The 14,072-nt window shown below is 57.1% G+C and overlaps 2 protein-coding genes across 5 annotated transcripts in view; both read left to right on the forward strand.

Annotated features, from left to right (window-relative positions):
• Positions 1 to 4,961, forward strand: part of BAIAP2L2 (BAI1 associated protein 2 like 2) — a 30,352-nt gene extending 25,391 nt beyond the window's left edge. For 2 of the 4 annotated variants that reach the window (XM_027540817.1, XM_027540818.1), the window contains exons 11-14: positions 3,119 to 3,241; positions 3,554 to 3,761; positions 4,229 to 4,272; positions 4,478 to 4,961. In XM_027540817.1, the coding sequence (XP_027396618.1) occupies positions 3,119 to 3,241; positions 3,554 to 3,761; positions 4,229 to 4,272; positions 4,478 to 4,553 (451 nt within the window). In that variant the 3' untranslated portion in view covers positions 4,554 to 4,961. The remainder of the gene's footprint in view (positions 1 to 3,118; positions 3,242 to 3,553; positions 3,762 to 4,228; positions 4,273 to 4,477) is intronic. The other 2 variants (XM_027540815.1, XM_027540816.1) reach the window with 1 other exon arrangement.
• Positions 4,962 to 5,797: 836 nt separating this feature from the next.
• On the forward strand, positions 5,798 to 12,758 carry SLC16A8 (solute carrier family 16 member 8). Its single transcript, XM_027540819.1, has 4 exons — positions 5,798 to 7,915; positions 8,621 to 8,764; positions 9,019 to 9,846; positions 12,046 to 12,758. Exons 1-4 carry the CDS (start codon positions 7,702 to 7,704, stop codon positions 12,351 to 12,353), a joined length of 1,494 nt encoding a protein of 497 aa, XP_027396620.1. The 5' UTR covers positions 5,798 to 7,701; the 3' UTR covers positions 12,354 to 12,758.
• Positions 12,759 to 14,072: the final 1,314 nt, after the last annotated feature.

The raw sequence follows: 14,072 nt of genomic DNA on the forward strand, positions 1-14,072 counted from the left end.
GTAGAGATGTAACCAAGAACACAGGTGGTGGGAAAGACACCTGCTTTGCAGGCCCACGTCGGAGGGCAGCAGGGTGCCACCCTGAAAGTTCCCTAAACAGGCATGTAGCCAACCTCCTGGGAAGACCTGATTATAAAACCACCTAGAACAGTATATTAACGCATATATATGGAATTGAGAAAGATGGTAATGATGACTCTATATGCGAGACAACAAAAGAGACACAGATGTAAAGAACAGACTTTTTTTTTTTTTAGTTTTTGAATGTTGGTTTTTATTTATTTATTTATTTATTATTCAATTTTAATTTAAAAAAAATTATACATGTGTTCCCCATCCTGAACCCTCCTCCCTCCTCCCTCCCCATACCATCCCTCTGGGTCGTCCCAGTGCACCAGCCCCAAGCATCCAGCATCGTGCATTGAACCTGGACTGGCATCTCGTTTCATACATGACATTTCACATGTTTCAATGCCATTCTCCCAAATCTTCCCACCCTCTTCCTCTCCCACAGAGTCCATAAGCCTGTTCTATACATCAGTGTCTCTTTTGCTGTCTCGTATACAGGGTTATCGTTACCATCTTTCTAAATTCCATATATATGCGTTAGTATACTGTATTGGTGTTTGTCCTTCTGGCTTACTTCACTCTGTATAATAGGCTCCAGTTTCATCCACCTCATTAGAACTGATTCAAATGTATTCTTTTTAATGGCTGAGTAATACTCCATTGTGTATATGTACCACAGCTTTCTTATCCATTCATCTGCTGATGGACATCTAGGTTGTTTCCATGTCCTGGCTATTATAAACAGTGCTGCAATGAACATTGGGGTACACGTGTCTCTTTCCCTTCTGGTTTCCTCAGTGTGTATGCCCAGCAGTGGGATTGCTGGATCATAAGGCAGTTCTATTTCCAGTTTTTTAAGGAATCTCCACACTGTTCTCCATAGTGGCTGTACTAGTTTGCGTTCCCACCAACAGTGTAAGAGGGTTCCCTTTTCTCCACACCCTCTCCAGCATTTATTATTTGTAGACTTTTGGATCACAGCCATTCTGACTGGTGTGAAATGGTATCTCATAGTGGTTTTGATTTGCATTTCTCTGATAATGAGTGATGTTGAGCATCTTTTCATGTGTTTGTTAGCCATCTGTATGTCTTCTTTGGAGAAATGTCTATTTAGATCTTTGGCCCATTTTTTGATTGGGTCATTTATTTTTCTAGAGTTGAGCTGTAGGAGTTGCTTGTATATTTTTGAGATTAGTTGTTTGTCGGTTGCTTCATTTGCTATTATTTTCTCCCATTCTGAAGGCTGTCTTTTCACCTTGCTAATAGTTTCCTTTGATGTGCAGAAACTTAATCCCTATCAAGCTACCAACAGTATTCTTCACAGAGCTAGAACAAATAATTTCACAATTTGTATGGAAATACAAAAAACCTCGAATAGCCAAAGCGATCTTGAGAAAGAAAAATGGAACTGGAGGAATCAACCTACCTGACTTCAGGCTCTACTACAAAGCCACAGTTATCAAGACAGTATGGTACTGGCACAAAGACAGAAATATAGATCAATGGAACAAAATAGAAAGCCCAGAGATAAGTCCACGCACATATGGACACCTTATCTTTGACAAAGGAGGCAAGAATATACAATGGATTAAAGACAATCTCTTTAACAAGTGGTGCTGGGAAAACTGGTCAACCACTTGTAAAAGAATGAAACTAGAACACTTTCTAACACCATATACAAAAATAAACTCAAAATGGATTAAAGATTTCAACGTAAGACCAGAAACTATAAAACTCCTAGAGGAGAACATAGGCAAAACACTCTCTGACATACATCACAGCAGGATCCTCTATGACCCACCTCCCAGAATATTGGAAATAAAAGCAAAAATAAACAAATGGGACCTAATTAAACTTAAGAACAGACTTTTGGACTCTGTGAGATGGGATGATTTGAGAGAATAGCACTGAAACATGTGTATTACCATATGTGAGACAGATCACCAGTCCAAGTTCAATGTGTGAAACGGCACTCAAAGCTGGTGCACTGGGACGACTCTGAGGGATGGGGTGGGGAGAGGGGTTCAGGATGGGGGACACATGTACACCCATGGCTGATTCATGTCGATGTATGGCAAAAACCACTGCAATATTGTAAAGTAATTAGCCTCCAATTAAAATTAATTAAAAAAATCAGAGGTATGATTTTTAGATCAGAGGTCTCAAATCACAGTCCTGGGACATCATTATTCTTTCTGTGATTCAGGTTAGGGAAAATGATGGCAAGTTTCATTAGTAGGCATATTATGGTGAAAAGAGAACTAAAACGTTCTGAAAATGGTTTTACTTTGTCAGTTTGAGTTGAAATAGCTTCCAGTTACCTTTAGGTGAGAATGTTGTCGATCAGGTTTGAGGTGGGGCGTCTATGGTGGCTCTTTGGAGAACACTTGCCCAGGTGTTCTGCATAATCTGATGGATTCCGTGGAATCTGAAAAGGCTAGGGAACATCGATCATAGTGTCTCTCCTTTGACCCTGGCTGCTCTGAAGGTGCAGTAATGAGCTTCCAATCAGACAAAGACTCCACGGGCAGGATGCCCAGAGTCACCGGAACCAGGGGGCCCAGGGTGGAGGGTTAATAGCCAGGCACCCCTGGCTCCGGTGCTCTTTCCTCTGGGCTCCCACAGCTGCCTGTGGTCCCCCACCCCAGCCCACCCTCTCCCCTGGGCATCACCCTCGTAATCATCTGTTTGTGGATCTGTCTCCCTGCCGGGCTGGGAGCCCCAGGGGAGCAGGGATTGCGTCTGGCTCTCCATGGGCCCTCGTGTAGTGGGTGCTCAGTGAGTAGGGAATGAAACTATCACTCCATGTCCTCAGATACAATGATTTCCTTCTCAGATCTCCAGTTCCCCCTCTCTAAGACACCCCAGCCCCTGGTAGGACCCATGAGTCTGGGCGGGTGGCTTTGAGTGACAGCAAAGACTTCCTTCAAAGAATGAAGGGAGTTACTCTGAGCCACGCCTGGCACACAGCAGTGCCCAGTAGTCGTCGACCCCTCTTAGAAGTGGCATTTTGATCACTGCTGTTGGGCCTCTTGCTTCCACCCTACAGGAGCGGCTGGTTCCCTGAGGCCTATGTGAAGCCTTTGGACGAGCTGCCCGTGAATCCCATGAACCCCTTGAACCCAGTGACCTCCATGAACCCCAGGAGCCCTGTGAATGAGCTGCCTTCCAGGTACCGCTGGTCAGAGGTAGGGCAGGGGCTTCAGTGGGTGGCGGGGGCAGTGGCCCCACCCACCAGGGAGGGCATCTCTGAGCTGCAGTCCTGAGTGGGCCCAGCCTCCCTTGGCCCCTGGAGAAAGGGCGCCCCCATCTCACTACAGGCTGAAGGTCATTGTCCGTCCCTCTCAGGACTGCCTTCAAGCCAACAGTCTCCTTTCACCCAGGGGAAGAGGATGTGGGATGCTCAGGGGCCCAGCAGATGGGGTTGGATGCAGCAGGGCCTGAACCCTGACTCTCTTCTCTTCTCTCCTTTCTCTGGACTCAGGTCCTACCCGCTCCGGGGTAGCCACAGCCTTGATGACCTCCTGGACCGACCAGGCAACTCCACAGCATCTTCGGACTACTGGGATGGCCAGTCCCGCTCCCGAACCCCAAGCCACATCCCGAGCCGCACCCCCAGCCCCGCACCTACACCCTTACCCAGCAGCCGCCGAAGTAGCATGGGCAGCATGGGGGTGGCCAGTGACGTCAAGGTGAGCCCCCTCTTGCAGCCTGCTCTCAACCCCGGGGTGGGCCAGTGGGCAGGGAGACCAGGTAACCCTCCCTGCCATCCCTTGGCTGGCTGGAGGGGACCCTCCCAGCCCAGCCGCAGCCTGCCCATCTGTGCAGGGAAGGACAGAATGGGCTTCTTGAGTCCGGGGTGGAGGGTGGGGGGGAAAGATTCCTGTAGCAGAGGGGAGCCCCAGAGTCCTGATAGGAGCACTGGAAAAGGGCCCCCTCTGGGGCGGTGTTAGTCCTGGGAGATGGCACTTGGCCCAGAGGCTCCTTGAGTCTACACCCACAGCATTTTGTGTTTTCAAATGCTTGACCTCATCTCGCAGGAGCTTGGCACTGCAGAGGCCTCTGGGCCAGTCCTCTGCCCTGCTGGAGTGGGGAGCTGGGTGGGGGACTCGCTTGCTCCTTCCCCACCAAACCCGATCCTCCCTCCCCCTCACTGCAGAAACTTGCATCCTGGGAGCAGCAACCCCCAGAGCTCTTCCCTCGGTGAGTCCCCGAGCAAGTGTCAGAGGGAGCTGGGCTCGGCAGAGGGCTGTGGGGGAGACACGGTGGGCCTGAGTGGAGGTGACCCCGTGGGCACAGGAGGTAGGGGCGGACCCCTGGCTCAGATGCCCAGATGCCTCCCCCAGATCCCCAGCCAGTTGGGGACCTGGCCCCTCTCACTCCCTCCTCTCCCCGCCACCCCCGGCAGGGGTACGAACCCCTTTGCTACCGTAAAGCTGCGTCCCACCGTCACCAATGACCGCTCAGCGCCCCTCATCCGCTGAGGCGCCTTCCTCCACCTGGAGTCTGAGGTCGTCCCCGCCACCCACACCTGCCCAGCTGCCTAGAGCTGGCGGCAGCGGAAGCAGCAGCAGTGGATCCAAGGAGCTGGGGCCTTGGTACCGGGGGTGACCGCCCCTCCCCAAACCACACCCCAGCCTGAGCAGTTCCAAGGGCATTGGCCTAGGGTCTGGGCCCTTCAAACGAAAGCAGGCGGAATCAGGGGACAGAACCATTTCTTCCCCTCCAGGGACTCCGGACTCTCCCTGGGGGCCTACCTTGTGCCCCCTCAAACTCTTCCCCCTTCTCTGTCCCAGTGGGGAGAAGCCCCTTGCACACCCCCTCTCCCACCCCGCATAGCTCCCTGTTTAACTTTTGTAAATGGTGAGAAATAAAGCAAGTGCAACACATCAGCCAGCCTGGCAGAGTCTGATTTAGGGGACAGGGTGGGGCAGGTTGACTTTGACCAACCTAGACAGCATATAAAAAAGCAGAGACATTACTTTGCCTACAAAGGTCCATCTAGTCAAAGCTACAGTTTTTCCAGTAGTCACGTATGGATGTGAGAGTTGGAACATAAAGAAAGCTGAGCACGAAAGAATGGATGCTTTTGATCTATGGTGCTGGAGAAGACTCTTAGGAGTCCCTCGGACTGCAAGGATATCCAACCAGTCCATCCTAAAGGAAGTCAGTCCTGAATGCTCACTGGAAGGACTGATGCTGAAGCTGAAGCTCCAGTACTTTTGGCCATCAGATGTGAAGAGCTGACTCCTTGGAAAAGACCCTGATGCTAGAAAAGATTGAAGGCTGGAGGAGAAGGGGACGACAGGATGAGATGGTTGGATGGCACCATCGACTTGATGGACATGAGTCTGAGCAAGCTCTGGGAGATGGTAATGGACAGGGAAGCCTGGCATGCTGCCGTACATGGGGTCACAAAGAGTCAGACATGACTGAGCAACTGACGTGCACAGGGGCAGGTTGGGATGGAGACCTCACACTGGAAAGTCCAGAAGTTCCTAAAGGTGGGGAGACCTCGCTACTCCCAGCCCCTCACATCCCTCCTTTTAAGCAAGTCTTTTATGCTCATGCTCAGTCGCTCAGTCGTGTCCGACTCCAACGCCGTGGGCTGTAGACCACCTGGCTCCTCTGTCCATGGGATTTCCCAGGCAAAAATACTGGGGTGGGTTGCCATTTCCTCCTCCAGGGGATCTTCCCGAACCAGGGATCGAATCTTTCTCCTCCATTGGCAGGCAGATTCTTTACCGTTGAGCCACCAGGGAAGCCCAAGCAAGTCTTTAGGTTTGCCCTAACTCCTACAGGCTATATCCCCCATCTCTGCCCAGGCTCATTTCTGCTGTGGGTTCCCCAGAGAGGGAGGGGTGGCAGTCACTGAGGCCTGGGACCACCAGCAGGTCACCTTCTGGCACCCTGGGACACAGCACCCTTTGTTCTGGCCCCTCCCCACCCCCTCACGTCCCAGGCTATCCAGCCTGGATTAGTCTTATCCAGGGGAAAGCCACAGAGGGCCCTCCTGGAATGTGGCCTGGGGGTGGGGGACACGGGAGGAGTTGAGGTGATTAGGGCTGGCGGGGCCTCTCCAGGGCAGGGCTGTGCCCCTTGTACCACAAGGACCCCACAGAGCAGGGCCCTGTGTGTCTTCTGTCCAAGGCCCCAGGAAATGAGGGAACCCACCTATCTCTAGCTCTCCCTGGATGGGCCTGGGACAGGGAGCCCCACCATGGAGGGCAGCCTGGCCCTGTGGGGCAGCTGCTGCCCTGTTCCTTCTCCCCTCCCAGCTTCCAGCAGAAAGCCTCTTAGAGGGGATGGGGTGGGGGAGCACTAAGCCCCAGGCTTGGGGGAGTGAGCTGCCAGAGTTCAGCCAGTGCTGATCTGCAGGAAGCCTGGGAGGCAGCCCCCACCTGGCTAGGCCTTCACGGGGGAGCTGGTGGGCTGGCCCCTTCCTGCATGCCTCAGGAGATGTGAGGCTGGATACCCAAACCCACGGGACAGCTCAGGTAAGAGTTGGGGGAGGGCTGCCTGGGACCACCTCTTGTCTTGGTGCTCAAGTGGCTTCACCTGTGGTGAGGGGCTGATGCAGGAAAAGCCAGAACTTGGTCCTGGGGTGGGGAGTAGAGTCCTGGATACCTTGGCATTACCCAAAGTCAGGAAGGAGATCCCAGCACAGAGGGGTTGCAGAAGGGAGGGAGGCTTCTGCCCCCAGCTTGGGCTGGTCCATCCAGAGCCCCCTCCTGGTCTGTTATAGAGGCACCTGGGGCTGCTGCGTGAACCCTTGGGTGGAGCTCGGGGGGTGTGGAGGGGATGGGGAGCTGCTCAGGGTTTGGAGGGATAGGGTCTCTCTTCCAGTGCCTCCTCAAAGGTTCCCATTTATCCAGTGGAGCCAGAGATCTGACCACCCCCCACCAAGATCCCCCGCTGACCTGGGATGATCAGTCACCCATCTTACAGGTAGGAAAACTGAGGCTCAGTCAAGGGGAGGGGACTGGCCCACATCACAGAGCAAATCCCTGGCTAAGCTGGGATGAATTGGAACTCCGCTCCCTTGGCTTCTGAGACAAGGCTGATGTTATTACAGCGTGCTTTGATTTTTCCTCCATAATGTTCTAAATGACAGTAGACATTCCCGATCGCTGAGGAGAATTAAGAACATACCCCAAGGCCAAGGAGGAAAATGAACCCCCCCATTCTGCAGCTGGCACTCGTCTCCCGCTCCACCATGCTTGTTCCTTTGTCCTGAGACCCTCACATGTGCACACTGGGGACATCTTCGGTCCCCACACATGCCTCCAGTCACACACCGATGGTCGCCCTCTCCCAGGAACCCCCTTTTCCTGACATTGCTAGGTCCTGAGGGACAAGGAGTGCCCTCCAGAGGGAGTCTTCCTGAGGTCAAGACTCAGGTGGGAACGACTCTATTACCCTCCCCTCATCCTTCACGTCCCTTGAAGGAGGGGAGGCTTGGGATGAGGTGCTTACCTCGGTTTCCGCTCCTGGATCCATTCTCTGAGCAGGGCTCACCTGGTACTCTTGTACCTCAGTTTCCCCACCGTGGGTCTCCATCTCCCTTTCTTGTCTGGCTACAGACCCTCGCCACAACCTCTTGTCCCCTCTCTTCCACCAGAGGCGGCAGCGATGGGCGCTAGCGGTCCCCGGCGGGGCCCCGGCCCCCCAGACGGGGGCTGGGGCTGGGCTGTGCTGGGCGCCTGCTTCGTGATCACGGGTTTCGCCTATGGCTTCCCCAAGGCCGTGAGCGTCTTCTTCCGCGCGCTTATGCGCGACTTCGGCGCGGGCTACAGCGACACAGCCTGGGTGTCCTCCATTATGCTCGCCATGCTTTACGGCACAGGTCCGCGCCCCCTCCTCGCGGACACCTCTCCTTTCCCCCAAGCCCAGGATTGAGGATCGGGACCAGGGACCAGGAGACATCTGATCCCTTGAGCATCCCCCAGGCCCCTCGGGGAGGGCATGGAAACCCCTGCCTTCCTGTGGAAGCCTTAGCACCAGAGAGGGGAGTAGTGGCCACTGGTGGAGCCCACCCCCAGGTGGCTGATCTGGCAAGCTTGGCCAGCTGGAAGGGCCCCTCCATTTCTGTCAAAAGACCCACACCCGCCTATGTTACAGGTGGGGAAACTGAGATCTAAATAAGATTCCCAATCCCAAAGCCCTAGACCACCTGGGTGGGGATGGGGGGCGATGCTGGAGTCCTCCTAGCCAAGCCGCGTGGATGATGGAGGTGAGGGGTGGGCGGGAGGGGGGGCAGCCTGGGGAGGAAGGCAGCTCCTAAGGGAATGAAGCCCCTTCTGCTATTTACCTTCCATGGTCTCAGGAAGGCAGGGGACCCGTACAGGCTCCACCCCTTGTGTTCCCCCATAGGGCTCTCTTTGGTGTGTCCCAGCCAAGCTATGTGACTTTGCCCAAGCCCCTGCACTCTCTGAACTGAGGGCGAGTGACCTCATCCCTTCAAGTCATCTCTCAAGGCTGGGAGGTACAAAGCCTGGAGTGTCTGCCAGAGAGGGGTCCAGCCTGACTGGTGACCCTGCTCTGCCCACAGGCCCGGTGTCCAGCATCCTTGTGACCCGCTTTGGATGTCGCCCGGTGATGCTGGTGGGTGGGCTGTTGGCCTCGGCTGGCATGATCCTAGCATCTTTCGCCACGCGCCTTCTGGAGCTATACCTGACAGCTGGGGTGCTCACAGGTGAGGGCGCCCACTGCTCCCCTCCTTGGGGATGGGGTTGCGGGTGGGATCAGGAGACCTTGCCACCAGACCTCCTTGTCCTCAGTTTCCCCATGATGGGCGGTCCTCGTCCCTCGGCTCAGTTCACCCCATCCCTTGGTCTGTCCGCCCTGGGGCGGGGGTGTGTGTCTGGGGGGTGCTCGCCCCTGCTTCCCGCTGCGGGCTGGGCTGGGGGCGCCCTCGGAGAGCCCCGTACAGCACTGCCTCGCCCGCAGGCCTGGGCCTGGCCCTCAACTTCCAGCCATCGCTCATCATGCTGGGGCTGTACTTCGAGCGGCGGCGGCCTTTGGCCAACGGGCTGGCGGCGGCCGGCAGCCCGGTGTTCCTGTCGGCGCTGTCGCCGCTCGGCCAGCAGCTGCTCGAGCACTTCGGCTGGCGCGGCGGCTTCCTGCTGCTCGGCGGCCTCCTGCTGAACTGCTGCGCGTGCGGCGCCGTCATGCGGCCGCCCCCGGGGCCCGGCCCGCGGCCGCGCAGGGACAGCGCAGGAGACGCGCCCGGCGAGACAGAGGCGCACCTCGCGGGACCGCGCGTGCGCGAGGCGCCCTCTGGCGGTCGGACCCGCCGGCGCCTGCTGGACGTGACCGTGTGCGCCGACCGCGCCTTCGCCGTGTACGCCGTCACCAAGTTCCTGATGGCGCTCGGGCTCTTCGTGCCCGCCATCCTGTTGGTGAACTACGCCAAGGACGCGGGCGTGCCCGACTCCGAGGCTGCCTTCCTGCTCTCCATCGTGGGCTTCGTTGACATCGTGGCGCGGCCGGCGTGCGGCGCCCTGGCCGGCCTGGCGCGCCTGCGGCCACACGTCGCCTACCTCTTCAGCCTGGCCCTGATGGCCAACGGGCTCACGGACCTGAGCAGCGCGCGGGCCCGCAGCTACAGCGCCCTTGTCGCCTTCTGCATCGCCTTCGGCCTCTCCTACGGCATGGTGGGCGCCCTGCAGTTCGAGGTGCTCATGGCGGCCGTGGGCGCACCCCGATTCCCCAGTGCCCTGGGCCTGGTCCTCCTCCTCGAGGCTGTGGCTGTGCTCATCGGACCGCCCTCTGCCGGTGCGCCCCGTCGGAGGAGAGGGTGGCCTAGTGCCCCGGGGGTCCGAGGGAAGCCCCCCCCACCCCTTTATCCTGGATGGAACATCCAGGGACGGGGGAGGGGAAGGGCCCCTTCGGGAGAGACAGCCCGGTTACACTCCCCTTCCCATGGCCAACTAGCCTCCCCTCCAAGCTGTACCACCCGCTCAGGGTAGGGCCAGAAAAGCCAGGAAATGTGCCAGGAAGAACCCAACGTGGGTGGTCTCCAGCAGATGGCACAAAGGCCTTGTGAAGTGCAGGTGCTTATTCTCCTTCTGCAGGGAGGCACAGAGGCCAAGTTCAAGTTGCCAGTCCCAGAATCCGATCTGAGCCCGCCCAGTGCTTAATGCCCACACCTCCGAAATACTACATCTGAGTTTTTAGTCTCCCCAGCCTCTAGGGGTGACTGGAATGGGGAGTGTCCTTGAGGAACCAGGAGCAGAGTTCACAGGGGGCAGGGCGCTGGGGTCTTCTGCTGTGCACACTGCCTGCTGGGTGCTCTACACTCACATAGGAAATCATCCTGATGAGGCGGCAGGGTAAGGCTTCCTGCAGGGTGGCCATGAGCGTGGCCTTTCGGGGCAGGGCAGGACCCCACAGGAGAGGGCACAGGGTGTGTCTGGGGGACACTGTCCCTGTACAAGTAAGGCAGGCACTAGGATCAGAAAGGTGGAGGTGGGAGTTCCTAGGGTCTTCCTGGGTGGTCAGGCTATCCCTGAAATGGCAGGAAGCCTGCCCATGAGCAGGAGAGAGCTGAGGTCACAGGCTCCGGGATGGAGCCATGACAGGGGCCGCCTTTGCTGGGGCCCAGGCTGCAGCTGAGATGGCCCACGCTAGCTGAGCGCCCTCATCAAATTTTGCCAATTCACCTGACCCAGTGGAACCACAAAGCTCCTGAAGCCGCGTGAGCAGCCCCCGAGCCCACCACCAAAAGTTATAAAACCAGCCAGAGGCTCAGAGACTCATCTTTCATTTTCTTGTGTGACCCTGGGGTGGATCTAATAGGCAGAGAAGGTACTTGGGGTGAGAAGAAGGTGAGGACTGCGTGTGGGGTGGGACTGGCTGCTGGGCTAGCATCAGGAAGGCAAGTTTAGGGTGCTGCTCAGAGGGGCCCAGGGTGGGCAGCTGGCTTGAGGACCACCAGGGAACCTCCTGAGGCCACTGAGATGCATACGGAGAGGGTCACAACCTCCTGTGGACTGCTTCAAGGAGGCCCCTAAGAGAGCGAGGCATCTGACGAGCCACACTTCAGGGGAAATACTTGGAATTTAAAGATTTTCCTGAGGGAATTCCTTGGCAGTCTGGTGGTTAGGACTCTGCACTTTCACTGGGGGGAATCTGGGTTCGAACCCTGGTCAGGGAACTAGCTTGCTGCAAGCCATGCAGCATGGCTGGGGAGATAAAAAGACTTTGCCAAGTATGAAAGTAACAGATAGAAAGCTTGGAAAATACAGAGAATAGGAGTAATCTCTCCACAAACCCTGCCTCCAGTCCCATGCTGATGATAGCTCAGTCTGAGTTACATGGGGCCCCCTGGGAGGGGGGTTGGCCTGGGAGGTTGGGAGAGAGCTGAACCAGGCCCCTGAAGACCAAGGTGGTTAGGTGGAAAAAGCAAGAGTTGGGGCCCCCAGGCTGAGCCCTGTACTCTCCCAACTCCCAGGTCAAATATCCCCAGCTGGGCCAGTTCCAGGGTACATGTGGAATTTGAATTTGGGGAACAGGAGGGCCCTATAAAGTGCTGCCTCACCTCAGGCCCCATGTGCTCAGTCATTCAGTCGTGTCTGACTCTTTTGTGATCCCATGGACTGTAGCCCACCAGGCTTCTCTGTCCATGGGATTCTCCAGGCAACAGTACTGGAGTGGGTTGCCATTTCCTTCTCCAGGGGATCTTCCCGACCCAGGGCTCGAACCCACGTTTCCTGCATTGCAGGCAGATTCTTTACCCCTGAGCCACCGGAGAAGCCCCATATCACTTAAGAAACTGAGATCCAGGGAGGAGAAGTGACAGTTTTAAGGTCTCAGATGGCAGAACCCTCATGGATTTTTGCCATCTGAAACAAAGACTGGGGGGTGTGTCCCGTGAGCCCCACCAAGAGCACTGCGTGTGTCCATGTGCGCGTGTGCGTGTGTGAAGGGTGGGCTCCCCTGCCTGCCCTCACCTCCCATCTGCCCTCCCCTCAGGCCGCCTGGTGGACGCGCTCAAGAACTACGAGATCATCTTCTACCTGGCAGGCTCCGAGGTGGCCCTGGCGGGGATCTTCATGGCTGTGGCCACCAACTGTTGCCTGCGCCGCCCCAGGGACGGCCCGCCCAGCCCAGGCACCGAGGGCGGGGCCGGCGATGGGGAGGAGGCTGAGGCCGAAGTGGACTCTGACCTCCCGCCCGCTGGCACTGAGGAGCCCGGTGGCCTTGAGGCCGTGGAGGTGCCAAGCCCGGGCACTGGGCCTTCACAACCCGAGGTGAAGATGGAGCCAGGGCTGGACTCTTGAGTCTGTGTAGCGCCAGGTGGCAGGGACTTCAGAAATGGGGCTTCCCCTCTCAGAGCCCCCACACCAGGTGGGGGTGGGGGGCTGCTCCTGGGGGTCACCTCTGGGGGTCCATGAGGGGAGCTGCCACCCTCAATTGCCCTGTGTGGCCCTGGTCCCGCCAGTGAGGCGCTGTTGCACAGCCTGTGTGAATCTGAAGTTCATAAAACTGAGCTGACAAAGAGTTCTGTTTCTGCATCTCCGGCTGCTCCCTAGGGGTTGGGGGGCAGGGCATGGGCCAGGGAGTCCGAGAGGCTCTCCCCTGGGGCCTCTGATGGGAATTGGCGGGCGCTGGGGACGGAGTGGCAGAGGGGGAGGATGGCAGGGGAAGGTGGCCCTGATCCCGGCCCTGCGCACTGAAGCCCTGCCAGCAGGTGCTGCTGGAGGGGCCCAGGGCAGAGAATGGGTGCACCCATCCCAGAGCAGCAGGCCGGGGCTGGATCCTGGCTCCTCTCTCACAGTGTAGGTGAGCGTATGTGACTCCATAACTCCATCTTGTGGCGGCTGGGAGAGCTGGGGCTGAGGGTTGGGGGATGGCACCTACCTTGCCCCCCTCACCTTTCTAAAAGTGACCCTCTCTCTAAAGACCCAGCCTCCTCTCTCTAGGGGATAAACTCGGGTTTCCTGGGGCCTTTGCTCTGGACACGTGTCCCTGTGGACACATGGCTGCTGGCCTCCCCTCCCCAGCCTCCCAGGAGTCCTAGAGAGAGCTCCTCGATGGCACTTCTTTTTTTAATTTGACTGCGGTTGGGTCTTAGTTGTCAGAGGTGGGGGGTCTTCCTTGCATCGTGCCAGATCTTTTCTTGTTATGGTGCACCAGCTCTCTAGTGGTGCTGCAGGGGCTCAGCAGCTGCGGGCTTGTGGGCTTAGTTGTTCTGCAGCACAGTGGGATCTTAGTTCCCTGAACAGGGATGAACCCTGGCCGTCTGCATTGCAAGGCGGATTCTTAACCACTGAACCACTAGGGAAGTCCCCCTGCCCCGCCCCCCCCCCCCCCCCACCTGCCCGCGGTCAGCAGTACAGGCAGTCCAGTGCGGGGAGCTCCAGGTCTCACTCTGGCTGGGAAGGTTTAGGGATGTATTTTCTCTTACGTGTTCACCCTCTTCCCACAAATGGGACACCCCTTTTCTTGCTTCCCTCCCTCCAAATCAGGTGACCAGGGCCCATGACTCCATTCATCCACACTCTGCAGGAGAACCCACCCCCCTGGTGAGGCCTCCCCACTGGTCTCATTTTCCACTCCATGCCCCAGGAAAGCCCCAGCACACACCCGGCCGACTGACACTGTCTGCGGTTTCCCCCGAGCCACTAGAGCAGTGACTACATCTTATTTAACGAATATAGCACCAACTGTGCCAAGCACCATTCTACACTCCTCACAAAGGTTAACCCATCTAATCCTCCTAACGACCCAAGGAGGCAGGTACCCTCACTAGCCACACTCACAGGTAGGGAAACTGAGGCCCAGGAGGTTAGGAGGTAGCTCAGGGTCACAGGAGCTGTGCCTGGAACGTAGGCTGCCAGCTCCAGTCTGTGCCCTTGGCCTCCCTGCTGGCTGCCCCTTCAGAGAGGTGATGCGGTCTGATGGCTTGAAGGGGGCACACGGAGTGACAGCTGGTCCCTCTCTCCAAGCTCCCAATCCTGCCTGAGGATCCCATTGGCATCTCTGCCCGGGACCCACAC

Source organism: Bos indicus x Bos taurus, chromosome 5 (assembly GCF_003369695.1).
Source record: "Bos indicus x Bos taurus breed Angus x Brahman F1 hybrid chromosome 5, Bos_hybrid_MaternalHap_v2.0, whole genome shotgun sequence".
NCBI classification, from domain to species: domain Eukaryota; kingdom Metazoa; phylum Chordata; class Mammalia; order Artiodactyla; family Bovidae; genus Bos; species Bos indicus x Bos taurus.

Coding starts and splice junctions, on each gene's coding strand:
- SLC16A8 (XM_027540819.1), top strand. CDS start 7,702: ATGGGCGCTAGCGGTCCCCGGCGGGGCCCCGGCCCCCCAGACGGGGGC. Junction 7,916..8,620: donor CGCCATGCTTTACGGCACAG/GTCCGCGCCCCC, acceptor CTCTGCCCACAG/GCCCGGTGTCCAGCATCCTT. Junction 9,847..12,045: donor CATCGGACCGCCCTCTGCCG/GTGCGCCCCGTC, acceptor CCCTCCCCTCAG/GCCGCCTGGTGGACGCGCTC.